At 42.1% G+C, this 27,905-nt stretch overlaps 1 protein-coding gene across 1 annotated transcript in view; it reads right to left on the bottom strand.

Annotated features, from left to right (window-relative positions):
• The window catches only part of prdm16 (PR domain containing 16), a 182,994-nt gene extending 157,097 nt beyond the window's left edge, over positions 1–25,897 (bottom strand). The window contains 1 exon segment of the mRNA XM_018688976.2: positions 25,575–25,897. Within this exon segment, the coding sequence (XP_018544492.1) occupies positions 25,575–25,611 (37 nt within the window). The 5' untranslated portion in view covers positions 25,612–25,897.
• Positions 25,898–27,905: the final 2,008 nt, after the last annotated feature.

Genomic DNA, 27,905 nt, shown 5'->3' on the forward strand with positions numbered 1-27,905 from the left:
TGATAACACTTGGGTGATCTGTGACTCTAAGTCCATAAGGAGAATGAAAATATAATGATTATTTTCATTATCAATTGTTCTGTTGATTTTTTTTTTTTTTTTGATTGAGCGATTATTCATCCAATCTGTAAAAAGTAAGAAAATAGTGAAACAAATATGTATCATAATTTCCCAGAGTGTTGCTTGCTTTGTTCATGCTTCAGATGAACACTCTCTACAGGGCAACAGGGTCTGAATTTATAAACGCATTACACATGCAGGGGTTGTTAGAAAGTCAGTAAGATATTATGGGTGGGTCGTAAGTGTTACGTAATGCAATGAGACATTATAATATCGAATCCCACTCTCTTGGCGTTGGTGAGACTCAATCTGCAGAGCGTTCACTCCGCTGTGAAAAGTTACAGCCTCACTCCCTTTCTCCTGTACTTGCACTCACAGCTGTGCACTCAATTCTCAAGCACACACATGCACGTTTCCTCGAAAAAAAAAAAAAAAAAAAGCCCACACTCACATTACATTAAATCTCTGAATTATGGGTTACCAATTTCTAGTCAATGTACTGTGCGCCCTTTTTTCTGCTAAGCTGGATGTCTTGAGAGGAGTGTGTTTCCATGTCCAAACCACACCACGGGACGCTCCTAACCCAGCGGGACGATCTGAAAAAATAAATACTGCCATAATTACAGAAGAGAGAGACATGGGCCATGTCTGACATGACAAACCCCAGATGGATATCTCAGGCTGACCCTGCATGTGTTTGTGTATGTGTGTGTGTGGTGGGCATGTTTGTGTATATGTTTGTACCCCTTTTTGTGCAAGTTGGCGTGTGTGTATGTGCGTGCTTGAGTGGAAACATGACCTGTGTTCCACGTCTGCATGGGCCCCTGCTCTGCTGTGTGTTTTCCGGGGGACCATGATGGAGAGAAGGAGCGTGAGTGACACAATGTGAAGGTAAAGAAAAGGGACTAAGAGAGAAATGGGCAGTTTCAGGTAAAAAAAAACAGAAGCAGGAAAGACTGATTGAAATACAAAGGGATAGAAACTGAGGACAAGAGAAGAAGAGACAGAGAGTACGCAGAGAGAAATCTCTGGATGTGATTTGGGGAAGCTTAGAGTAAATATTTATTTCCCATCGCAGGGCCTGTCAGTGGTAACGTGATGGATTCACCGCCTGATGTCTTCCAACACACACTGCTGCTATTCAAAGACGCCTGTCCCCCCTTGTGTTTATGGTGGCATGACTTGCACTGTGGCAGACTGCTACACAATACAAAATGAGATACTTACACTGTGGGCGTGCGAACACACAGTTGTTGCCACACACATTTACACACACATACAGGCACACACAAACAGACAAACACACGTGTCTTATAAATGCATTCCTTTGTTGAAGGAAAGATTACGAGCTCAGCTTATCCCCGGTTGTTTTGCACTGTTTCCCTTTTTTGTGTTAATGTGTGTGTTTGAGTGTGTATGAGTGTGTTTTACATCCATTAATACCTGTCTTTGTGGCTGCACAATATGCTGATTTCAAGATATCTCTCTCCAACTCTCTCTTGTGCACACACACATATAATTTGTGCTTGTGTAATGTCTCTATCTTCGCTTGGAGAGCGGATTTAAAGAGACTGTGAAAAAAGAAAATGTGACATGGGAGTAAAATAACTGACACAGGCGCATTTTAAAACAAAGTACAGAAGACTCTGCCATTGTGTAAGGAAAAAATAATGAAGATGAACGTTTTTTGATGTATTCTGTCTGATAAATTTCAAACACAGTCTAGCCTTTCCATTTCTGTCGCCTCTCAAAGTGCTTTCTCAGGGTTTCTCGCCCTTCCAGAGTTGTGAAATCCTGTCCGGGAAGAACTGCAAGGATCTCAGTCTCAGGAGGCCATTTTCCAGAGAAAGCCAGAACTTTGGCTCATCTCTGGTGCAACATTTTGCCATTGGACGGTCCGGTCTGTGAGCTTGCGGGTTCCTCTGTCCCTCTGCACACCCCCTTCTGGTCATCGTTCTCCCCTCAAGCCCTCCGGATTTTTTTTTTTCTCCTCCCATCTTCCGAAATAGTCTTCCTAACGAGTGTTGGCCCATCCCTGTTCCCAGCTATAAAAACAGGCCCCGGTGGCCGAAGATGCTTAGAGAATGTGGTTATTATTGCACATACACACACATACGCAGGGGCCCCTCTCCAGTAGTTTGGTAAATGATGCCCCAAACTTAGCTTGGAGCAGGAATGAGTCCAAGGTTTCTTCTCATCATCATCATCATCATCATTCCTCGGCAGGCCCATGACTCAGCCCGAGTCACATTATTTGTTCCAGAGAAAACATCATTTTTTTTTTCTGTCAAGCCTCTCTCTCGCCCTCTGTTTTCTCTCTTGCTAACTTAGGCTGTTATTCTTTCTTTTCATATCTTCCTACTTCTTTATCTCTTTTGCTCCCACTGTAAATTGTTTCTCGTGTCTTTGTTTTTCCCATCTCTCCATATGTTTGTCTCTCTCTCTCTCTTCTTACTCAACACACGCTTTCTGCCCATTTTTTTTTTTTCCATGGGCAGACTGTTCTTTAAGAAGCAGGCCGGAGTAATTCAAACAACATGGGTCTAATTTGCTATGACATGTTTCATTTCTGACCTCACTTCAGATAACCATCTTGCTCTCTCCCTTTCTTTCTACATGTCTCTTTCTCTCTCTCACATTCGGGGATATGCTTTGGATGATATTCGTGGAGGATTCCTCTAACCATGCGCTCATGCTAACGGTTTTGCGGGTACTCAAAAAAGACCAAAATGTTTGCTTTTGCTTTGTAGGTCATTAAAACAAATGTATTCCTCGGGAGCCAAAAAACTGCTGGACTCACCAAGAGCTGCCTGTCAGTTTCTTATCTGGATTCGAGGAGGTTTTCGGCGACCATGTTTCTGGAGGGTCACTTTCTTCATAAATTCAGAGTGGGCGATTACTATGCAGAGGAAGGGACATACCACAGGACATGATGTTTTGCCCAGGCGGACTCAACAATAAAATTTGACATTACTGGCAAATATGGGATGGGGAGGTGGTTGAGGGGGGGATGACAGGAAATGACTGAACAGTTCAATTTGGGTGCTGGGGTAAGTCGGAGTGAAAAAACTTGACAGGCGCAGCACACTCTGCTGCCAACCCCGAAAGCCACAAATATGAGCGTGTTCCCTGAGAAGTCGGCCATGTGAAAACAAAAGTGCCTGGCAGTGGGCAGCGGAGAGAGGTTGAGGGAGGAGAGGGAGAGGACTGTGGAGGTTTAATTTAGGTGAGAGGTCAACATGGAGCCAAAGCCAGAGGACGCTCACTGAAGATGACATGTCTCTACCGCTGCCCTTCGCCAACGCACACACATAAAACATGTTGATGCCGTCTATCGTTCTCTCCAACACATACATACACCCCCTTCGGGGCCTTCATCGCAATTTTGAGTCCCAGTCTTGTGTGCTTGCAGCCCAGAGGGAAGAGCCAGAGAAGGGCAGGCCAGTTTGTACACACTCTGGAAAGGTCAAAAGAACAGTCACACACACCATCATCGCAACCACAGGGAGGAACAACATCTATATTAAAACATTCCTATTTAAAAAAAAAAAAAAAAAAGACTTATGACAAATAAATTGTTAATTGAATGATGTTTTCCTCTTTTCAGTCACAATTGTCTGTTAGAAAAGAAAAAGAATAAAAACAGACAAAACTGGTGATTTGTGAGATGTGAATGGCCAGTTCAACAATACGCTGTAAAAATTATTACGCTCCGGTCTGTGAATATTGCGCTTTCGGAGCTCTGCAAACTGGCCGACTTTTACGACTTAGCTGCGGAAGGGAACAATTCATGACTTTACAGCCATCACAACACAGATCATAAACATGCCAATGGTGTATAATGTGACATGGCCATTGTAGATGAGGCTGTTGACAGCTGTCACACAAAGACTACATCATGGATCTTGTTCATCTCTAACAGATGCTGAATTATTGCGGTATATAAATACCATATAGTAGGCATCACTGTGTGGAAATGTGGCATCAGGGTGGCTTGTGGCTGAGGAAAATATCCCACAACATAAAAGTCAACTACAGCCCGTCAACATCCATGCATCCTGTTGAGTCAAACTATCTGCTTTTTCTTTATCTGCATCTCATTGTAAGTCACACTATAAAGTGTCAGCTAAATCGCTAAAATGTATCTGAAATAGCATTTGAGTGAGCTGCACGTGGTTACTCATTTGACACAGATTTTTCCTTACAATGTCGAAACTTGTATCAAAGTATCCAATGCAAACGCCTTCAGACTAATTTAAAAACGGTGTGATTCCCACCCAGAAACAAGCATTGGGACAGATGCCCTGTATCTATAACATACCCTGTATTCCTTGTAGAAATCCAAGCACACCGCAAATAGCTAGCAATCGTAAGAACAAGGCCTCCCCCCACCCCGCACCCCAAATCTGCACACTGAGCCAATGCAAAGCGGCTGAACTGTACCAACTAATGCCTTTGGCCGCTCTAACAGCTACATTGCCGCTGCCTCGTCCCTCATGTGCACCAACAAGTGATGTGTGTGTAAATGCAAGTGTGTTTTTCTGAGGGAGGAGGCGCTTTGTGTGTGTAAGTGCACTCACTGCACATGTGTGTGTAAGCATGCGGCCATTTGCATAGTGCAGGCCATAAGAAAGACTTCATTCACAGCTCCTATGAAGTTAGCCAGAGGCTCACCTCAAGATGTTCACACTCCAGACCTGCCAATTGTAAACAGAGTCAACTCTGTCTCTCTGAATTCACTCACTCTTCCTTTGGTTTTTTTGATGGGATGCCTCAGAGTTAGCTCAAAGTACCAGTAGATCCAGGGAGTTTAGAAGTTTTAGGTGAATACTTGAAAATTTGAAATATGTGTATGTTTTCATGAGCTGTTATTACATATGCAAATATATTTAAGAAGACATGACAAGATTACATAGTAAACTGTGCACCTGAGGAGAGAGAGGTTGTGTGCAGGCATCCACTGGTCTAATGCTTAAGGTGCGTACCTCATAACCATAACATCCACGGATAACCTTCTCTCTCTGCCTTTGTTTCCTGCCTCTCTCTAGAATGTCAGCTGTCAAATGAAGGCAAATGCTGCTGAGCTGCAGCATGGTGATAATTCTTTATCTACAGCAGAATACACAAAGGTAACACAGTATATACAAGGTATACCTCTGTTTTAGTGTTTTTTCCTAGCATTTCTGCATATGAAAACAGGTGGTTGTAAACATACCTAGTGGCACAAGTTGATTGGTGGAGTGTGTTACTTACAGGCCTATCTTTTTATCAGTATGTTGCCTGAACTGCACTCGAAAGGCTACTGTTGGTTTTTCTTGAGATTATATCAGAGATTTTTTTTCCACTTCATGACGTTTTTCTGAACCCTAGCATTGAACCGATGACCTCTCAATGGCCAGCACTTCCTCTGATGGCAGAAAACCAGCAGAGTCAATTTGATTAGCTGCCACTCCTTCTTCCAATACAGCCTCAGGTAATGAGGTATGTCTGGAAGTAGGTGGAGGGGGGCAAGATGAGGTGGGGGGTATTAGGGTTGAGGAGGGGGAAGTTAGCTGAGGTGGGCATGTGGAGGGGTAAGGGACCCTTCAAAAACTTCAAAGGCCTGGGATTGGACACAAAACACACGTTATGAGGAGGGGGGGTGAGGAGGGACCACACAAATCTAATTTTGCTAAAAAGGGGAAATTCAGACAATGAGGAGTTGGAGGTAAACTACTTTTGACCCCACTTTTACCTGGTTACCCCCACCTATCTGTTCCCCATCCCTTCCTCCCTCCCTCCTTTCCAGATCTGATTAAGCCGCGGTGGAAGGGAGCCTCCACTCGTTAAAGAACCCTGTCATGACAAAGAGAAACACAAAGCATGACCTGCCTTCAATTGGAAACGGATCCACAGTGGAGGGGCAAATAGGGAGGGAGCCAGAGGAAGAGAAAGAGGGAGAGAGATGGAGATAATTGAATCAAGGCTGTGGGGGAAGAAGATAAATCTTATTATTGATACTTCAGTTGAGCAGAGAGAGAGAGATCAGCCTCACTTCATTCAGACAGCTAATATATCTGGATCATTTAGCTGCCTGCTGAAGTTTAGAAAGTGCACACATGGAGGGGAGCATGAGTGTGCATGTACGTGTATATATGCACATGTGTGTTTCTCTGTTTTTATACTTGCATATACACAATCTTGTGTTCTTACTTTAGTCAAGCTCCTATTTTTCGCAGTGTCCAAATTAACACAGTCTTTGGTCCATACAGCTATTAGGTCTACTCACAAAACTCTATGTTGTAAAATACAACACAATTTACTTCTCACGTCTCCCATGATGCATCTAAAAATTTCCAATCGCAAAAAGATGGAAAACAAAGGTGGAAAGCAAACTCTGATTTGTCTTTTCCTGAAACGAGGTATTCTCTCCAGAACAAATACAGAACAAATGTGTCATTTTTCCAGCTTTCCAACTGGCTAATTTGTCGAAGCCTCATGTTGTTATTTTAATGTTCCTCTTCACAGAAATGCCAGCTAAAACAATTGTTGTCTTGGTAACTGTGTTCATATACTGTGGGGTGCCTGAGCAGTTACTTTCCCTCACTCATCAACTGCACTGAACTGCTGAGCTCTTTCACCCGAGCCTCAGAAAATAACCCAAGAATTTAGAGCCTATGTATTTACAGGTGTGTGTATATGAACAATGTAAGTCTGAATGTAATGTTCAACTTCACAGCAGTGCTAAGGAAACAACTTACAAATCTGTAAATTATCCCGATGACAGTTTATACTCTGCAGTGGTCACCTTTGCCACAGAGATGAGCTCATACTCGTGAGCAAACACACGCACGCACACACACGCAGTCTGATTACTCAAAGTCACTCCTTGGAGAGAAGTTGGGAAAATAAATGTGCTCTTCTCCTTAGAAAACCACACATGAAGTGTCAGAGGTAGGGCTAAAGTAATATTGGACTTGATCATTAGAAAGACTAACTGAGCCCATGCTGTCATTGGCTAGTGCAGCTTCTTTTTCCCAAACTATCCTGCTGCTTGATTTAATATGTAAGATACTTTTGCCTGTGCACAAAGAAAAAGAAAATGAAATGTTCCCAGATAAGTATCAGTATAAGTAAGAGGTATTTATCAAAATCTGAATTAATTTGATATTCTTTTACAGTGAAATTAGTCTGAGTTTTGAGTGCACAGTAAGACAGGAAGCCATTTTCAGCGGTACATGACCCTGTGACTGTGTCTGACGGCGTTGTAATGAGTTCTAGATGCTGGTGTGAATGAATGTGGTCAATAATGGATGAAGAGGACAGCAAGGATAACTAGCTACATGGAAACTCAAGAGGCTGGTGAGCCAGGGAAACTGTCTAGCTCACCTTCTCTTCTCTTCTGTCTCTCTCTCTCTCCCCTGGTCTTTATCTTGCACATGCAAACATGCACTATACAGCTGGCATGTACATAAGTGAGTAAACACAGCATGTATGTATCCAGACATGCACACACAGAACACACAAACATACATACAGAAAGAGAGGGAGGGAGCCAGCTGCCATTTGAAACAGTCTGATGTGTAAATAAACACCTAAGAGCTTTCCAGCTGAACAAAACCAATTTTCAAAGCTCTACAAACACTGTTGGACCAGTCGTGACACTGGCCTTTCTTTTTTCTTTTTTCCTTTCTTTTTTTTTAGAGGAACTGCTCAATTAATATGTCACCACAAGTCTTGACCACGAGACCCTGCTAAAATAAGCAAGCCACTTCAGCCCCCGCCTCTAGAGAGAGACGAGAGAGGGACATAAATTGCCCTCTTTAGGCTAAAAGAGTCACCCAAAAAACCAATAAGCTGTGAGCAGGCACCTGCAGCACTGAAAATAAATAGGTTGTCTTTGGTGCTACCCTGCTCACACCCTCATCACCTCATGAGAAACCTGTGAAAACAATTCTGTTTATCCTCTTTCATCAGGTTTTGCCTCCGTCTCTGCAGCCACATAAAACACTTAGAGACATTTCTGACCTCCATCATACATATGGACTACAGCACCCAAACCATTGAACTCCATTCAAAATATATTCCCAATTTGTGGCTGCTGTCTACAGTCTAATTTAGCTGTTTCTTTATCTCAGTTTCTTTGAATGTTTGAGCCTTAGAGAGCAAAAAATGTTCTTTTGCATTTTCCTTTTATTAGGCTTGAACAAGTACTGAATTTAAAAAGAAATACTTTATCGATCTAGATTTTTCATGTTTGTAGTGAAATTCTATCCAACCACATCAACCTCGCGCAATAAAAAGCTTCACCTTTGAATCCCTGCATGGCAACATGTGCTCAGGCTAATAATTGATTCTTCTAAAAGATTCTTTCATACATATGGTCAATTTATTAGGTATTACCTGCATGGAAACAACAAACTGACTCGCAAATGTATTAAATAATTTATCTCAAGTTAATTACATCACCAGTGTCGAGACTACCACCATTTTTCAGGCATAAATACATTTTATTGGCCAGCAACGTCCCTCACACACTCTGTGACTGTAGCTGAAGAAAGAGGAGAGAAGCAGCTTTGAGGAGCGCGCTGCCACTGTCACTGTCACAGACACCATGTTGGCTCGCTGCTACGCATCGCTGCATTATCCCCCGCTACACCTGACACTGCCCCTTCCACCTGTGGTGTGTGTGTGTGTGTGTGTGTGTGTGTGTGTGTGATCTGATCTTGAACACAATGAAGGTATGAAGAGCGGAGGAAGTGATCAAAGTGTCAACTAGAACCCCTGATACTGAGAACCTGCGGTGCCCCCTGCTCGGAAACGCTATCTACACAGGTACGTAATTTAGATACCCACCTAGAGTACGACGAGGCTTTGATGTTAGTTTAATGGAGGTTTAAAGTTATAGTTGGACTATATTAACTACTATTCTAGCGCTACCACTTCTTTTATAACTACTATTAATGAACACATGAGCAATTTCTAACAGTGAATACTGCTGCTACTACTGAAAACTGTTTTACAGATATGTATTTTAAGAGGACATTTCACTGACTCTGCAGCCTTAACATTGTACAGAAAGGCCCAGTCCAAGACCCAGTTTCCTTGGATCTCTGGACTTTACAAAAGGATGTCAGGCTGATCTCAGGCTCCTGAGGAATCTAACAGATGCAGTTTGGATGTTGATCCCCATGACTCTCAATATTACTGCCATGGAAGTAAGCTTATTGCTTATGTCCTTATTTGCCATGGAAATTATACAGGGTACTTAGAAGTTTTTAAATCTGTTCAAACATTTGGAAATCACCAATACAAGAGTGTGATGTAAAATGTTCAACACTGTGCTAGGCTTTGAATAAACATATAATTGTTGGAAAGAGAGCTTTGAGGGGAAAAAGTAGGTTTTGATTCCCTGTGTGTCAGAATAAAAGAACAGAGAGAGAAAAGTTGAGAACATAGATGGAGTCCATTTATCACTTCTCCTCTGTGTGATATTGGTTTCAAAGGTGTAGTTGTAAGTGAAAGACACAGGTTAGAGCATGAGGACCCCTGTCCTAACTACACTGGATGAGTGTGTGTGTGTGTGTGTGTGTGTGTGTGTGTGCGCATCTTGGCAGACCCAGATGGCAGGCGGGCAAGGGGGAAGGTGGGCCAAACGGACAGGAAGCAGTAAAGGATAGTTCTGGTTACGAGGTTCAGACGGCGGGACGAACAGCGCTCAAAGCTACCGCCGCTACCGTACTCAAGGTGTGGGTTACACTCCTGGACACAAGGGATACACACACATTCTGGTACATATGCTCCCCAAAGGATACTGTGGTGGTGTGTTTGTGTGTGTGAGTGCGTGTGCATGTGTGTGTCTTACTAGAATCCTAATTAACATGCAAAGGCAAATGTGCACACACATGCGCGTGTTCAGTCACACACCCCACCCCCTCTTCAACCAAACAGATCCACTTAAAAGGGCTCGTATCAATTGTCAACGGCCATGTTTAGTTGTTTAGGCCCCTTCTCCCTACTGATGAGGACCAGACCATGGAAAATGCAGTCACCCATTAGCCACATGTTGCTTCTAATACTGACCCAATAAAATGCCACCACCCCCCCACACCCTCACAGAGAGTTCATCTGGCCTACCACACAGAGAGAAGACGGATGGTGAGAGAAAGACAGAAAACAAAACTATAAGAAGCAACAGAGGGATACAGTGATGGACAGAGACGGAGAGCATGGGAGAGAGAGGGAGGCGCTCGCAAATAAAGATGTAGCCGTGTCAAAGAAAGAGGGAAGCGTGTGGGCCTGCTGCTAATTTCCCGCCCTGAGTGCCGTAATCTGAGGGGAAGATTAAGGTGAAGGAGTTATTCTTGACTATTTTATTAAGAGGTGCTTTAGGCGCTGGAAGAAAGGGCTTTAGCGCTCCTCCAGCAGCGTGCCATACAATACAAGACAAACATTTGCTGTTATTTCACCAAAGTACTCTCAGATGTGCTGGGTCGGGGCCTTGCCTTTTGCCGCGGAGGAACTTGGCATCAAAGCTCCCTGCAGTCCTCCGAAAACAAAAAATCTGCCCTTCTTTTCCGCAGGTCCTGCCCTGAGCCTGCGTCCGGCAGATAAATAGCGAGGTGTCAAAACAGAGGATGGCAAACCTCACACCTAGTTTTAATTAAAACGGGAGAGAGCAGTGCAGATGAATGCAGAGCGACGCATAAATCTGTTCCCTATGTTAAAGACATTGCTGTGAGAGGCAGAAGTGTAAAGTTAGGGGTGTGAATACCACCATTCATTTTTTTCATGTAACTTTATCATCATAATCTACACAGTATGTTCAACAAAAAAAATTCTCTCCTGATCTCACAAAGATTAAGTCTTATTCTGTATACATATTTACAATATTATATCAAGAAATTATCAAAACAATGATCAAAAAACTGTAGGAAAATGTAGGTTTTAATTCATAATCCAGTCTTATAAAAGCCCAGTGTGTGTCATACTTAATAAAAAGGACATTAGAGTATTTTAAAAAACATATAAAATGGAGCCAAGGCCAGAGAGAAGCCAGCAGCAGCTTCACCCACCTGCCTCTTTTGTTTGCTTTGTCACTGCCTCACGGTGCCATTCTTAAACACTTACTACTCCTCAGAGCGGTTGAAAAACAAGATGCCTCTGTCAGTGTCAGTGTGTGTGTGTGTGTGTGTGTGCACATGCGGTCATCCAAGTGAGCTTTTTACTGCACTCAAGAAAATGAAGAGAAACAGATTCGCAAAGACAACGTGGCGCTAAAACAAAGAAGTAACAGTAACACTGAGCTGTATGCCCTCAACCCCCCTCCCCAATCTGACCAACATGTAGGTCCTGGAGCACAGACTCACATCTTCCCAATTAAAACAGCTTAATTGACATGTCTTGAAAACCTCAGGAACTTTGAGTTGAACGGTCAGCACGGACAGACAAAAACCACAGAAGTGGCCGTTTCAACCTCTCATAAAACACAATTCAGAAACCGGATCTTCCTCTTTCCTTTTCTGTACTCGAAAGAGAGGATGTGGCTAGACTTGATGAGGAGAGAGGTGGAGAGTGAGGGAGACATGAGACTTGGGAAGCCTCTCCTTAAACCAAACTATATGCTATATATACACTATATACTAACATCTCAGGCTATAAACACAGTGAAGTCCAAGTGGTTAAACTTTTAAAAACACTTGTATGTCTTGTTTAGGTGTGAGCACACCTCTGTGAAGTCACCAGTTTGTCAATCAACACAGAGAGAAAACTATCATAATGTGGAGGAAGATATCAGTTTTCCCCACTGACAGTACCTCCAAAACCATAGCGCAGATCAGGCACAAGACAAGTTTAATGTCTAAAGACTAATGCTCTTCTACAACAGTTAGGACTCATATCAGCAGAGCAAATTCATGCAAATGCTTCCTGAGAAAGAATTAACTCCTGGAATGCAGCAAATATCACAAATTGGTATCTAACAGTGTAAAAGTATCCACATGTGGAATTTCACTTTAATGCCTGGATGATCCAACGTAGACGTAACATCCAAATGACGGTCGTTATGGTTGAGGCCGACAAGGAAGAAGCAGCCCAGTTCATGACATCATCTGAGTCCTATAGGTGATGATGTGTGAAATGTACAGAGAAGGGCAGCTGTGGCTGGGAAATGACAGCAGCAGAGAGATACTTAGGATGTCCAGACTGGATGGCAGGCGATGTTGAAGACGAGATGTAATTCCCATTGAAAGAAAGGAGGATTAAGTCATTTATGCTTTATAAAACTAACAATAATAGCTATAATAGTCATGGGTTTGACACAGAGATCACCACAGATTCCTACATTCAATGTCATTTAGTTTTCATGGGAGCCACATGACTGTTCCAGCAATGTTTGTCACATCCAGACTCCAATTAAAACATTAAAAGTCAGTTGAAACACTTCTTAAGCTCACTGGGACGTCGTCTTTCTAATTCAAAGTCTGTATACTCACTGAGCTAATCCCAGTCTTAAAAACCAAAGCCAAACTCTGCTACACTAGTGTAACTGGTCTGGGTGTGTGCAGCGACCAGTGCCACCCATTGCTTATGCCTGTGTTGAGTTGGAAGTCGATACAGGACATGCAGCCACTGCTTTGCTAAACAGGGATTTGTGAGTGTGTGTGAACAGTATGTGTGTGTTTTACTGGAAAGACTAACTATAAAACCAGTGCTGCAAATGACTTCTTCTTTCCACCATGCTCAGTTTTTTAAACTAAAGGGAAGGTTGTTACTACACGCAGCAGATCGACAATAAAATGTCATCTCTGAAATATGTGAAACATTTCATATCTTATTGTACAGATGAAGTTTATTCAGTTCTAAACATCTGAACCTGATGATCAAACTATACCATGTGGAGCAAAAATGAAATATATAAAACCTCATGAAATATACTTTGTGGTCCAATGTCAGTTCAGTAAGCTTCATCTAAGCAAACTAACATAAGTCCTGAAAGCATACACTACACAGCATAACACAACTGAAATACTGGAGGTTTTGCACACTAAAAACACAGGTTTTTAACAAGTAACCCACAGAACAATCCACCTCTACTGAAAACAAAACTCAAAATAATATGTTATTTTCATTATTCTCACCACTGCTTTTCACAAAAATTCCCAATATTCCAATATTTGCACAACAGTCCTCTTTCTGGACTCTGCCAGGTGAAGCCATTTCATGCTGAAAACCCATCCTTTCCCTGTGTGGAGAATTTACAATTAATACAGGTCGAGCACTTTGCCTTTGGGACACTGAGCATCACAGAGACGCAAGCTTGTAATAGAGCTATTTGTTTTCCTCAGAAAGCTGTCCAAATGTCCTCGCTGGGATCGCTAGACTGCACAAAGGCCAGCTATGAATTGGTCAAATCCACTGGGGCAGGTTATTGATTAGGCCTACGGCTAGTAGAACGCAAATATGCAACTAAATTAGGAATGTGTGTGTGAGCTGGTGTGTGTGTGTGTGTGTGTGTGTGTGTGTGTGAGAGAGAGAGAGAGAGAGAGAGAGATATGATGTGTGTGTGTGTGTGTGTGTGTGTGTGTACTGCTGTAAAATCAACTTAATCTGCATCAACCACTGGTCAAGTTTTATAAACCACAGTCCTTGACATGCAGTATAATTTAAGCCTATCACAAACTAATTCTCTGCCTTGGTGAAAGAATCCATAATAAAATGGTGTGTTTTATTTTATTTATTTCTTAATTTATTTGACAAGGAAAAGAGAAATATTACACATGAACCATAAACCAAATGAGCCACCAATGTGTATCCGTGCCCCTCTCGTAAAATGTACCAACCATATGATATTTTAAGATAAGAGAAAACTTCCTTTGAGATTTTGTTTTAAGAACATTAGTCAGTAGTCAAATATGGGTGAGAACTAAACTTGTACACTCACTGTACTTTTTTTTTTTTTTTTTAAATACCATGTCCCTTCTCTCTTCTGGGGGGAGTTGGGGTATGGGACAGCTTGGTTGCTCCTTAGGCAGACTTGCACAATCTGACAAACTATATAAAGGACCATAGATACATAATACATAACACCTTTCCACTGGCCCCCTCATCACGTCCATTTCTTGCTCACATCCGCTGCCCTCCCTCTTCGACATCTCCCTTTTCAACAAGAGCAGTTTGTCAGGGTCAGAAAGCAATTTAAAACCTCTATTAATGAGAGTCAGTGAGAGAGAGAGAAGTGAGCGAGGGAGAAGTTAAAGCAAGGGAGAGAAAGAGAGATGAGGTAGTGGGGCGGAGAGAAGAAGAGGATGAGGAAGGAGGGAGGGGTAGGCTGGGGTGTCAGCCATCAAAGCAGGCCAGGAGAAAAGAAGGCCAGGTGCTGGTTGTGGGAATGTGCCGTCCATGGTTCCAGGGACCAGGGAGCCGGTGGGGGCTGGGGGGGGTGGTAATTAGCCAAGCCTGGAGGAGAGAGAGGGCCCTCCAGGGCCCGCGGGGATAGCCCCTCCGAGAGGATACCATTTGCACTTCTACAGGAGCCGCCAGCCCCGGGCCACAAAGAAGGGGAAAAGGGGAACTATGGCATCCTTTATCAGGCCGGACAAAGACGCCGCATCTTTTCAAAGGAGACCGGAGAGAGAGAGAAACTTCAGTGTTCCAGAGAAGGAGGGGAAAAAGAGAAAAAGAGAGGAGAAGAAAGAATCCTAGGACTGGTCAGGAGAGAGATGGAGAGAGAGATGCCAGTGTGTGGGTTGCAAAGCGAGACAGGAGGTTACGGTCATACTGTGACCCAGTCAGTCCTTTGAGACATCAGAAATTCACTAATGTCCCACACAGACACACACACACTTAGATAACACATAGAGCTGAGTTACACAACTATATTCCCAGTGCACAGCAACAAAAAACAATACCATGTTATTTTTAATCATTTCTATCATTTTCCATCTGGGTCCCCATTGGTTTCTGTGGCATGAAAATACGAAATGTCTCTTTAACCAAAAGAATGGATTTACCACAAAGGAGGTAGTTCAGTTTGCTTTCCACTTCATCTCATGGGAGCTAAGTAGAGGCAGTGGATAAGGAGCCAAAATGGCCACCCTCTACCTTTGACATTATCTGGGAATCTTAAGAGTTTTGCCCTCCTGTAGAGCGAGGGAAAGTGGAGGTCATTGACATTACTTTTACCTATTACCTTTGGAGTACAGCTACACAGGGGGGTGAATGGTGGCCTTTGAGGCTGTGAGGCTTTGTGTTCCCCGTTGGAGAGCAGCCTGACAGCCTTAGCAGAGTGGGGGCCAAAGGTCAGACAGGTCATGTGATAAGGCATTTCAGACCTGCATATAGGGCCCCGGAGTGAAGAGGCCTGAAAAACCTCAAGACCCCCACTCCCCCCACTCTATGTGTATCTCCTCTTCCTTTCTTTTCTCTCTCCCCTCTCTGTCCCCTCTCTCTCTCCCTCTCTGGACACAAAATGCCATTTGTTGTCCGTCAGTCAGTAGCGCAGGGCCCGGGTCGGGCCCAGCGCTGAAAGCTCCATTCACACACCCTCTCACCCAGGGATGTTTTTGCAATTCAATATTTTCACACGCAGGCAGCTTCATCGTTACTTTGGAACCGTACACTTGGCAGGATGAGGATGGGGGCCTCTGGGACAGAGGGGCTGAGAGGTGGAGGGCTGGAGGAGAGGGGGTCAGCACAGAGGAATCCTAGTGTCGGGAGGGGACGGGCCTGCGCTGGCTAATGGGCCATCTTGAAATGTTTTAGCCAAGACTCCTCTAACACCTACACACACACACACACACACACACACACACACACACACACACACACACACACACACACACAAACAAGGGTGCACACACTCTCATGAATGGTTACACACACACACACACACCCACACACATTCCACCCTACTCATCACTTCACAACCAATCTGACTCCAGGTTAACGAGGAGGGCTCTTATTTCCTTCATCAAAATCTCTGGACTAATACAGTCACACTATCCTGCCAGGAAAAGACTTTCTTCCCTCTCCCTCACTCATACCAGAGAGCGTCTTTGTAGCCCACATCTCAAATACACAACCCAGTTAGTAACAACCAAATGAGAATGCTTGAACATCTATTTGTCAAAGGACACCTTTAAAAGTATGAATACAACACGCTAAAAATCCAGCAACTTCAGCACTTGCTAATTAATAAAAGAAATACCTGAGAGTATGAATTAGTTTTTCAATTAGAACGTCACAAAGATTACCAGAAACTACCAAAAACAAAAGTGTGAACATCATGGAAATGTGCCTCATTTTAACCAAACCATTTCAAGAGATTTGTTCCAATTCCACGACTGTAACGCCTAAGGATTTGTTTAGCATACAGAGTGGCAGAGGTAAATGGAGGGCCTGCAATGAGAGGGAGCTCTTAATATAGTTATCCCGTGCACCACACTCTACTTAATGAAATTAAACCACACCGATAGTGGCTCTTTGTCTGTGGGGAGTTCAGTAATCAACATGCCACCAGTTTTCATTTTGTATGAAAATAAATGGCAGCCGGTGATATGGGCCTAATTGTGTTGCACCAGGGAGGAGCTGGGTGAGAAAAGAAACTTACAGCGGGGATGTAGTGGAGCCAATTTTCATGGACAGCAGCACTCAAGAGAGGTGGTCAAATAAGCAGAGGCATTCATCTGGGGACCGGTAACCCACTTCCCCACCCCCCCTCTACCTCCTTCTCTTTCTATCCATCATACTCACAAAGAAAGTTAGCCAAGTATTAAACAAATAGAGAACTGGTGAGCCCTACGCACTAGCGCCTGGCAGGGTCACTGGATAATGACAGCTCAATTACTGTGAATCTCCTTGTACTCCCTCCCCTACCCCCAACCCCCCAGTACAATCCCCATACCCGCCCCACCCAGCACGGCAAATTTGTCAAACTCACCAAAACGATGGGTCTGACAGTGTAATCGCTAACCGTCCCCACCAACATGAAAGGGGCCTTTATCTGGCCAAATCAAAGAACCTGATCTCTGAGAGAAAAGGGTGGGGAGGAGGGTGACTAGAAAAGAGAAACGTCCCGCTTGGCCCCTGTGAGACGTGGAGATGTCTCTAATCCGCTTTAATGAGACACTGCGTGCCCATCTTTGTGGTAATGACGAAACACAGTGAGAAAGACGGTGAGGAGGGAGGGAGGAGTGGGAGAGATAGAAGCGAAGATGGAGCCAAGGCTTTGAACTGGCGGTCTGATGAAAGGGGAAACAGGCAGAGGGGGAGTTTAGGGCCACGCTGCCTCTACACACCACTGTCTGTGTTGGAGACAGGCAGACAAACAGCCCAGGGGACAGAGCAGTTTGTCTGCTTATCATATCTGGACAGGATGAGCCATCATCAGCTCAGTGCCAGATTGGGACCCGGACTGAAGGGCGTGTGTGTGTGTGTGTGTGTGTATGTGTGTATGTGTGTGTGTGGAATGATGAACTACAATTTGTGAGACCACTACAGAAGAAGAATAACAAAATGAAACATTTCATTCAGTGCTATTCACTGAGAAGTAATCTAATGTAACATTTCACCATGTATATTGATAACTATAAGCAATTCTCTGCTGGTAAAAAAAAAAGGGTTTCTATGGTTACTTATTGCAACTTGTATCACCTTTCCATTAAAATGCACATGTACTTAATTTTAAAAAAAGGCTTTAGCACATAAGCTGATATTAGATCACTGCATTACCTAAGTTCAAAGCTGGACCACATTATAAACAATATTATCTATACAAGTCATGATATACCAACTGTCTGTGGTGCATTACATGAGACAAAACTGTGGATGTGTGTAAAAAAAAAAAAATCACAACTTCCTCTGAACCATTTTTTGTACAACAGGAATTTGTAGCACTGACATGAATAGATGATATCACCACGTTTCATCAGAAAAATATTGATAAACAAAAACAGTTATCATTGTCCAGCCCTTTTTAATTTACTGAAACTTGTCTCCACATTGAGATGCAGTCTTCCTGCACCAAGAACAGAGAACATGGCATAGATGAAAGAAAGGACAACATAAAAGACGTGGAAGTTCAGGAATGGATAAAAGGAGCAGGATAAGGACAAATGAAGAAATTAAAGGAAAGACTGAGTGAGAGGGAGAAAGTGAACAGGCTAATACCAAACAAATCGGGATTAGACCCAGATAAGACTAGTCACAATGCTGAGCAATCCTGGGGATATCACAATGCAAGGGGGGAATCATGAGGGCTGCTTAAACACGCTAATTAGGGACTTGACACATTTGCCCCTTGTTTTGCAAACAACACACACTGTTTAACAGCGGGTGGTGCACAATCACACCAGACACACAGAGAGATAATCATTTAGCGTTAATCAGCATACTCAAGAAGTAAAGATAAGGCACTGTATTTCCTATGGGACAACTCTAGCAGTGGTGGTGTATTCTTAGCCCTGAGAAGCTGGGTGGAATCTTCTAGACGCGGCCCGGCAGTGGTGGGACGTAACTCGATAAGCAGCCACAGGTCAAGACAAAATGCATTTAACTGCAGTGTAATGGCTTTTCATTTTTTGAACCCCCTTTTCGCCAACACATACCGCTCTTCGAATGCTGCTCAGCTATTTTTAACAAGACCCTGCCCCCAACTGCAGGCTGAAAACGAAGGGTATGAGGAGAGACGAAAAACAGGGGGCTGCTAAAAAAGAAAACATCAGGGATATATCTTAAACTCTCTCAGGCATACCACAGTCTCCACTGCCAAATGATTGGGAGATTGCCGTGTTTTTACAAACATGGCGGATGAGGTCATGGTGCAAGGCGGGAAAGAGGCATATTTGCCAACTGGATAATGTGAGGTCAACGTATCAATGGAATGAATGGGATTTAGAGCCATGTGCAAGAGCTTAATGCAATGGTATTTGTATGTCAACTCAAAATTTGACTTAGCCAGCATGAGACCAGGCAGGAAGCATGGGGCTAAAACGTGTGTGTGTCTATGTGTGAGTGTCTACATGTGTCCAGGTGTAAGAGGTGCCCACCCATCGCTGTGCCAGACTTAGCCAAGGTCAAAGCTCCGAACAGTGACAGGACCTCCAACAACTGCACAAAATGGTTCATACACACACACACACATTCAGACAAACACACACACACATTTAGCCAGCCAACAGTGCCAGCTCCTGCTGTTTGGATGACATTTACACTCAACCTTTCTAGTTTGTGATTGATTGGGGTTAAATCATACCAATGCCCAAAAGTCTGTCACCGCCAAGGTGTGTGTGTGTGTGTGTATGTATGTGTGTGTGCGCTTGTGTGTGTATGTGAGTCCATCCAGGACCCATCTGCATTACTGCGCACGTATAGTTTCTAAATGTGCAAGCAGAAGTCTCACTGCAAAGCAGGGGACTATGAAACTAGTCAAATGTTTTAAAAATTTAACATTCAACATTCTGCTGCTCAGTCATTTCTGCTGACTCTAAAATCTAAAGCCAACACAATGCTGAATATGGATTACTCAATGAACACATAAATTTTAAATGTGTGGCCAAGATTCCCCTCTTTATCACTGCATCTTCATTTGTCGTGATAAAATTAGAGTTAAACTAAGACATATCTTTAAAATGTAACAGTGGACGCTCATGCGAGACCTGTTGTGAGATCACAGGGCCAAACAATAAGACAGAAAACCACATGACATCACATAGAATAAGGCAAGGAGAACGCCTGAAACATCTGAACGATGTATAAAAATTATACGTAAAAAACCTTTTCTGTATTTTGAAGGCACATTAGGATCCATTCAAGTCATTCCAACATCTATATTTCAAAATAATTTTTACATTTTATGGCACGTGTGCTTGACCAGATTGGTCTTTGTCATCTCTTTTCCAAGGGATATTTGGCCAGAACAGCAGCATGTTTACAACAGTAATAAAAGACAACAGTAACAAAAGCACTGAACTCACAGTAGTCAGAGAAAGAGAGAGAGTTGTGCTGTAGTTAGCAAAAGAAAACATTAAAAAAAAACTTTTCAGTGGATCAGTCATAAAACAGACTGTTTAAATAAACAATTGTACTATATCAATTGAACTATCGCCAATAAATTACTCCTCACTCTTTACAGCTTTAGAGCTCCAGTAATTCATTGAGTAACAAGTTCTTTACATTTGAATTCTTTCTTTAGTTTATTCCCTGCGCAGGTGGAAGAGATCATGAACGTTTTCTTTATTGGCTGACTGTTTCAAAGATTTAGGACTGAACAGAACTGAGACCTCAGACTACACTGTCCTCCACATTTCAGGGTAATAGGAATACTTTACTGGAAAGAACATTTTTCAAGAGTCTGCTTTCAAAGCAAATTCGAAGATATAGTTACAAAAGGCAATGCATCTTTATTTGTATCACATTATGTGAAACAAATGCGTACCATATGTTACTGAAACAGACAGTGGCTTGACATTGAACTAACTGAAACCTTACCCTAAACTTAACCAAAGTAACTTCCTCTACAACAAATTAATATGTTACAAATAGGCAAATTTATGGCTATGTTAAGAATGAAAAATCCTTACATTTTTAGACATAATGACAGAGAAGATACTGTTTAGTATGTTCTGAGAATGTAAAGATACAGGACAAAGATATTTTACTGAACACACAAAGATGAGGAACCAGACCCATAAATACGGAAAGAAGACCAAGAGCCTTACTGCTCACAACACACACTAAACTGTATCCTTCATGTACACACACTAGGATGAGGAACTTAGATCCAACAAATTTCCATAATCAAGTACTTATGCAGCATATGTGGCCGTGCCAAATGTGGACTGATGCAATTAGTTAGGCTACACAATTTTTTCAATCCCTCAAAAATTGACACAAATGGTTCTAAAATCAGTCCAAATGCTCAGATCAAAATTCCCAGCACCATGAAAAAGAAAGTAAATGAAGTGATTCAGTATCACAAATTTGATTTCACAAATCACTGGAAAGCAGGGTATCTTCATAACAGGATGGTGAGCAGTATTTCTGGAAATTTCTGGAAATTGAAAAAACAAGACTCCTACACAAAGCCAACATATATGACATCACCTGAGTGGCTTCAGTTTATAGGTGCAAAGATTCACGAGACTGTGATTATCATAGCGGTCCACAGTCAGTCATTATGAACAGAGATGTAAAACTGTAGAACTAGCGTTGCCTCATTCGGAGTGCTGCAAAGATCATTCACATCATCACACATGAATGCAAATGGGCTCCATGGAACCACAAGAGTCTCAGGTTTCTCATCCCATTTTATCTATGAGAGGTCTAATTTAAAAAAAAGAGTTCACAGGTATACATTCATTTTGCATTATTACCAAAATAAAAAAATATTTTACAAAAATGGCTTTGTGTTTAAAGGCTAATCATTAGCCTTCATCAGTTAGCAACAAAACAAAAACGTCTTCAAAACACCCAGAGAGTCATCAGCGAGATTTCAATGAATTTCTATTGTCTCACATATTCAAAATAAAAGCGACTAAGACTGAGAAATTTACAGTTTCATAAAGGTGCAAAAAAGCAGTCTGTGAATTGCAGTCACCACCAGACATCACACTGACATTACATTTCCTTTTCTTTTGATGATCCTATCATTTTTATGTCCAGGCTCTAATCTGTGAACATGGAGGACTGCTATCTGACACACATTACAGCTGCATAGCAGTGATACATGGGAGCCTGCACGGGACCCTGAGCGTTTAGCCAGAAGTTCAACATAGCTACCATTGTTGGTTTTAAAGTGTAATGGGTTGGGTTTTATTACTTCTGTCAAAACATCAGAAGCTGTTGAGCCAGGCCAAGTTCATGACTGGGAGTCCATCTAATAAGGGCCTTTAACACAAAGATCAATAGACTATCTGGCAATTAGTATATATAGGCCAAAAAAGGAAGCTAGAGAGAGAGAGAGAGAGACAGAAAGGGGTATATGAGAGGAAAGTTGTCATAAATTGAGTGCATTTTGTTCAGAGTGGTGGTGTGGTGGGTGAGGGGGTGGGGGTGGCTTCGATTTGTGCAAAATCAGCAAAAACATAACGGGGAAGGGGGAGAAAGAAACAGGTCGTAAAAAAACCGTGTGGAGCTACCTTTCATTTTATTGACTTGATAATGCAGACGGCCCCAGTAACTAAAATAGGTTTAGAAAATCAATATCGTGTGTAAGTTGCGGTTAGAATCAGTCTGGATTCAACTCCTACCAGTTTCTCCGCATGTGTGAAAAGCTGTTACATGTTTCTGTTTTAATTAGATTTCTGTAGGTTTCTTTGGTGAGGGATTTTTTTTTTTTTTTTTTTTTAATTTTATTTTTTTGCTCGGTTGTGAGCGTGCAGGAGAGCGAGGGAGCAGCGTTTATTAGTGTGTGTGTGTGTGTGTGTGTGTCTCACCTGTACATTGAAAAATACCAGGCCAAAAAAACAAACAAAAAAACATCTACACTCTCTCAACCGGAAGTTTTAATTTATGTAAATCCAATTTAACATATACATATGGGCCCAGCAGAAAACCACAATAAAAAAACAACAAACAAACAAAAAACAGCCCGCAAGGCGTCAAACTTTTCTCACACCAACACTCTTCTGTATGGCGTACACACACACACACACACACACACACGTGTGTATGGAATATGGTAAATATCGTCAATGTGAGCAAATGAAGTGAATTTTCAGGTGCAAAAGGCAATTTCATTCTCAGTTTGCTGCTACATTCTTTGCTGCACTGCACGTATCGATTTTATTCAAGATAACAGGAAGCCTAGTCTGCTATCACAGCCGTTATCCTCGATAAAATGAGATGTGATGTTAGTGCTCACGTGTCAGAGGATTTATTCACTTATTTTAAAAGTGATCATCATCTGTGAAATCAGTATTTAACACTTAAACTTAAACACTTAAAATCCACTGATAAATAAATATGATCAAAAACAATACAATACAACGTGTAGGCTTTGATCTCAAATTAAAATTATGCTCTCCACTAGTAAATTCAATAACAAACAAAATATTAACATGTGGGGAACAGAGCAAGAAAAGTGATATCTCCTTTAAAAAAAAAAGTAAAGTAAAAGAACCCACTTATGAGGGCGATATCACATTATAGTCCAAACACACTAACACTCACTTAATCCTGACCCCAAAGTCTTATGTAAATAAACCAGAAAGGCTGCCTATACTAATCAATGCGAGCCCCTATTAAAACACAGCCATATTCATTCTCTGCGTGAAGCACTGTGGAGTCACAGGTTTCTATAGTGGCATGGCCTTTAACGTGTAGTCCATGTGTGCAGTGTGCCGAGAGAGGGACATATACACGAGGGTTAAAAATAAAATGATAAAGCAGCTGGAGAATGTTGCTATGGGCCCATACTGTACTCAGCTACAGGCGAGAGTGTTTTACCTAGGCGGCTGAAAAAGAAAAAAAAAGGAGAGTGGAATATACTCCCACGCGTTGTATTCAAAACTTGTGGGCCTGCATGTTTTGAATGTTAAGAAGAACAAGATATTTTTTCATGCCCTGCTCCGTTTTTCTCTCCCACCGCTGCAACACAACACATCTAAGGCCTCTGGGCTGCAGAGACTTCCAGTGGTCCGATGTGAGAGTGCCACAAAGCCAGGTATTTGTGTTCATTAGCACCCGGATCAACAGACTATCAAGGCTGTTTAGAGATCAAGACCAAGTGCAATTACTGGCAAGAAGCGGGATACTCGGCATGTTTAAGTATTTTCACAAAGTGGCCCAATTAGCGTTTTGCTTTTCGTTCCTTTTCTTTATTTCACTCGATTCTTTTTCTCCCTTTCTTTGTCTTAAACTTATGTGGGAACTTGATCCCCGTGTGCACCAATCATGGAGAACATGCAAGAGTAATGACAAAAACGTGACTGCAAAAAACTGTGCTGGTTATTCTTTTTTTTAATTGTTTTTTTTTTTTTTTTTTCCCTGAACACACGACCGCTGAAACCCTCACAGAATATTTAATAATAATCCTATCAGATGGAGCAGTTAGCATTTTTAAAACGTACTGTAAGGAGAGCAGGCTCATTTAAAATAAAATCGTTTCAGTATTGAATGAAAGACTGTGCACAAATATTTATTTAACTTAAAGTCTGACGTGTAAATATACTACAGATATTTTTAATGTCATATATTCACGTTGAATAAAGGAGGCCAGTGGCTTTGGCAAAGTAACAAACTTTTTAAAAGGCTTGTAAACATGCAATGAAGCATGCCCAGCACAAAAACAGTGACAGGTTTATTTTAAAATAATTATTTTTAAAATGATATTGTCCTTAAAAATAAATAAATAAATAAATAAATACAAGGTTAAATGTGCCTTGTGTTTTAGCTCTGCATTTTCACAAAACCAAAAATCGAAACTCACTGTGGATAAAATTTAACAAACACATCGAAAGCCAATGCCAACAGGCCTGCATAAATGGTTATGTTGTTAAGCAATCGTCTTTCACATGAATTGTGGATAAAAAGCAGATTGACCCACATAATTGACCGTAGAAAATTCAGTGCAGGAATAAAAAAAAGACGCTGTATAAATAAACGCGATTCATACATCAACCCACCAACAATAAACAAACGTCAAACAATAAACATGGTCCATTTCCAACAACAAAAGTGCTGCATGTTCACAAAACTGAATACATGAATTTTCCGTGTGACGCGAGCAGCAGTCCACTAAGTAGTAGTAGTAGTCGTATGGGCGCTTTCTTGCACAAGAAGCATTATTGATTGGCATTCCCTGGAGGAGGAACCAGTCTGCAGCAGTCCGAGGGCCCTGGGACAAAAACAAAAAGTTGCCGTAGAGCGATATCTTCTGCGGTTCAAGCAGGATCGACTCCACTCAAAAAAAAATCTGCATTAAAATATTGCTCTTTCTTTCTAAAAAATCACTTCTTGGCGTCTCCCGTTTGCAGACGAGTGAGCCAGTGCGCTCAGCTCGATGTGAGCTCTGCAGTAGCTCGCAGCAGCAGAGCAGCAGTGCCACAGCGCCCACTATTTCAAAAGCCGGGAATATTATTTCACAAGACTTGGAACGGCTCTATAAAAAAGTTACTATGCATTTCACACAACTTTCTTGGTAACTTTCGGGAAACGAATCCGCGCCACCGCCGAACCTCCCGACAAGCGAAAAGAGAGCAAATTACCAGACGGGAGCGCAGATTTGGACGGAAATGTTTATCTCTTTACAGGAGTGTAATCAACTAAAGCACCAGCGGCGTTTCTCATCACACATGAAACTTTCTGACACTGGGAACCAACGAAGCCAAGACCGCAGCATGCAGGAGGAAACGAGACTGAGCAGCCGGAGCGGAGCACATTTTTAGCAGAAAAGTTATCTCTGGACAAAGAGTCGCCCCCTCCTCTCTTAAGGATATGACAAATGACAAGGACACAACTGGACATCTATACAAGACCCCGGAGTTTGGAGCCGGCGGCTGAACGCGATAAAGAACAGGGGAAAAAAGAAGACCTACTTTTGGCCAGTTTTCTCGCCCTCGCCTTGGATCTCATCTTGTCGGCTTGTAGATTCCTCTCGTCGTCCTCCGTGAGCCCAGAAGCAGCAACAACACTATCTTCATCTCACCAGCATTGTCAGTTTGGACACCTTCGCACATGCGCACAGGCCATTCAATCTGACACCCTCGCCGGGGCCAAAAAACTTTCCAATGTATTCATCATCATCACTTTTTTGTCCTATCGTCTCCCCTTTAGATCACTTATCTCTTCCCCTCCTCCTCTTCCTCCTCCTCCTGCTCTCTCCTCAACATCTCACCTTCCCCTCCCTCCCCCCTTACCATCGTCGTCCACCCCCCCCACCCCCTCCCCATCCTCACCCCCTACACCCCCCACCCCACCCGCCCCATTCAGCTCCTGCCAGCACGGTCTTGGATTTTTACCCCTTTAACAACGACAACTTGGTTTTCTCCAGCCGGCGGTGGACACAGAGGTATGGTGAGGCCAAGGTCGTATTATAAGCTAATAATGAAAATGTTAATATTATTATCAATATCATTATTATTATTATTATTGTTATTGTTAGATGTTTTTCTCATGTCTATGTTTTTGCCATAAAATGTTAACAAATTAAGATTCTTCCTGAATTTACAGATATAAATAGACTCTGTATAAACAGTGTATTACGGGCTGTTGATGCTGCTGGTATCTCATCATGTGTTGTGCCAAAAAGAGCTCGAATTGCAGAGGTTATTTTTAACTTCATTAATTCACATGCAGGCGTAAATAGGTGCACGGCTCGATTGGAGTTGCACTTTACAGGCTATGATTTGGTTGAGTGTGTGTGTGTGTGTGTGTGTGTGTGTGTGTGTGTGTGTGTGTGTGTGTGTGTGTAAACCTTGTTGCCCTCAGGACAAGCAACGGCCAGCAGCTGTTTGACACATGCACGGAGCCTCCACCAGCACCGCTGGTCCGCAGCGGGGAGAAGTTCACGTTTCTAATAGTCGTATTTCTGCAGCACTTATTTCTTGGAGAAGTGTTTGTGTTCACTGTTAGCGCCACTTGTGTCGCGTAAAGTTAAGCGCAGATCACCTGAACGGAGGTGGATAGACTGCAGATTTTCTCTTTGTGAGTATATGACTTTTGCCTTGCACCTGTTTGTTTGTTTGTTTGTTTGTTTGTTTGTTTGCTGCAGGCAGGAGGAGACGCCTTTACGTTAGTCCGTGCACCCAGCAGTCTGATGTAGGCTGAAGGACTACAAGGTAAATTTTAGATTTCTATTTACGACATATGTATTTATTCAAACACAATTACATAATTCTGCAGCATTTTTAATTAACTTTTATGTTAATACTGAATTTGCAATGTAAGCAATTTACTGTATTTATATGAGGAAAATCTGGTATCCCCTTATCATGCAATGTATTAATTTTATAGCAACAATTTTGCATTATCAAATTTGTAATAGGCTGTTCATGAGTATACCAAATTATTATTATTGTTATTATTATTACATGATATTGTACTGATAAATTAACGCTGTGTATTGTTGTTGTTGTTGACTGATATATTGGGTAATAACCTATAAAAAAAAAGAAACAAAATGAGACTTGACAGAAGCTGTGGCTATTAAAAGTGTATTTGTATTTTATTATTTAAGAAAAGTAATAAAGTACGGTTAGACTGATGGTGGCAGGCTGCTCGTCATATTCCTGTGGTGCCTGGGCCTTTAGCCTACATGTCATATGGGAATGGTTTCCGTCTAGTTTGGCTGAATAAAGGCGGCTCTATGTTGGAGCCTATTAAAGATCGGTGGTGATGGAGCAACTGCAGTCTGCTGGGAGGAGCGGCATCAATTCTCTGCACACCAATTACACCGTACTATTATTATTATTATTATTATTATTGTAGTAGTAGTAGTATACATATTATTATTATTATTATTATTATTATTATTATTATTATTATTATTCCTGGCCTTTTTGAATTGCTGAGCGAGACATTGGCATAAAACCACTGCAAATAAGTCGCGGCCTGCCTGACATTTCTTTGGTTTCCTTGTTGAGCCGCAGCTTGTTGTTCATTATAATGCACATGAAGCAACAATTGATTTGAATAAAGGCTCGAGTTCATCAAACACGTCACCAGCCTATATTGGACAGAAATTGCCGTGGGATGTTTTCCCAAGAGTTGAAGTGCAATGAATGACGCGATCATTAATCAATAATAATCAGCAGTAATTAGCATACATTATCTGAATATTATAGGGAGTTGGTCTTGGCATCATGAGGCGAAGAGGTCTTTAGAGAAAGCAAGGAAACCTGTGAAGTTTTCATACCTACAGGGAGGTT

Source organism: Lates calcarifer, linkage group LG6, assembly GCF_001640805.2.
Source record: "Lates calcarifer isolate ASB-BC8 linkage group LG6, TLL_Latcal_v3, whole genome shotgun sequence".
In the NCBI taxonomy this organism is placed as follows: Eukaryota; Metazoa; Chordata; class Actinopteri; family Centropomidae; genus Lates; species Lates calcarifer.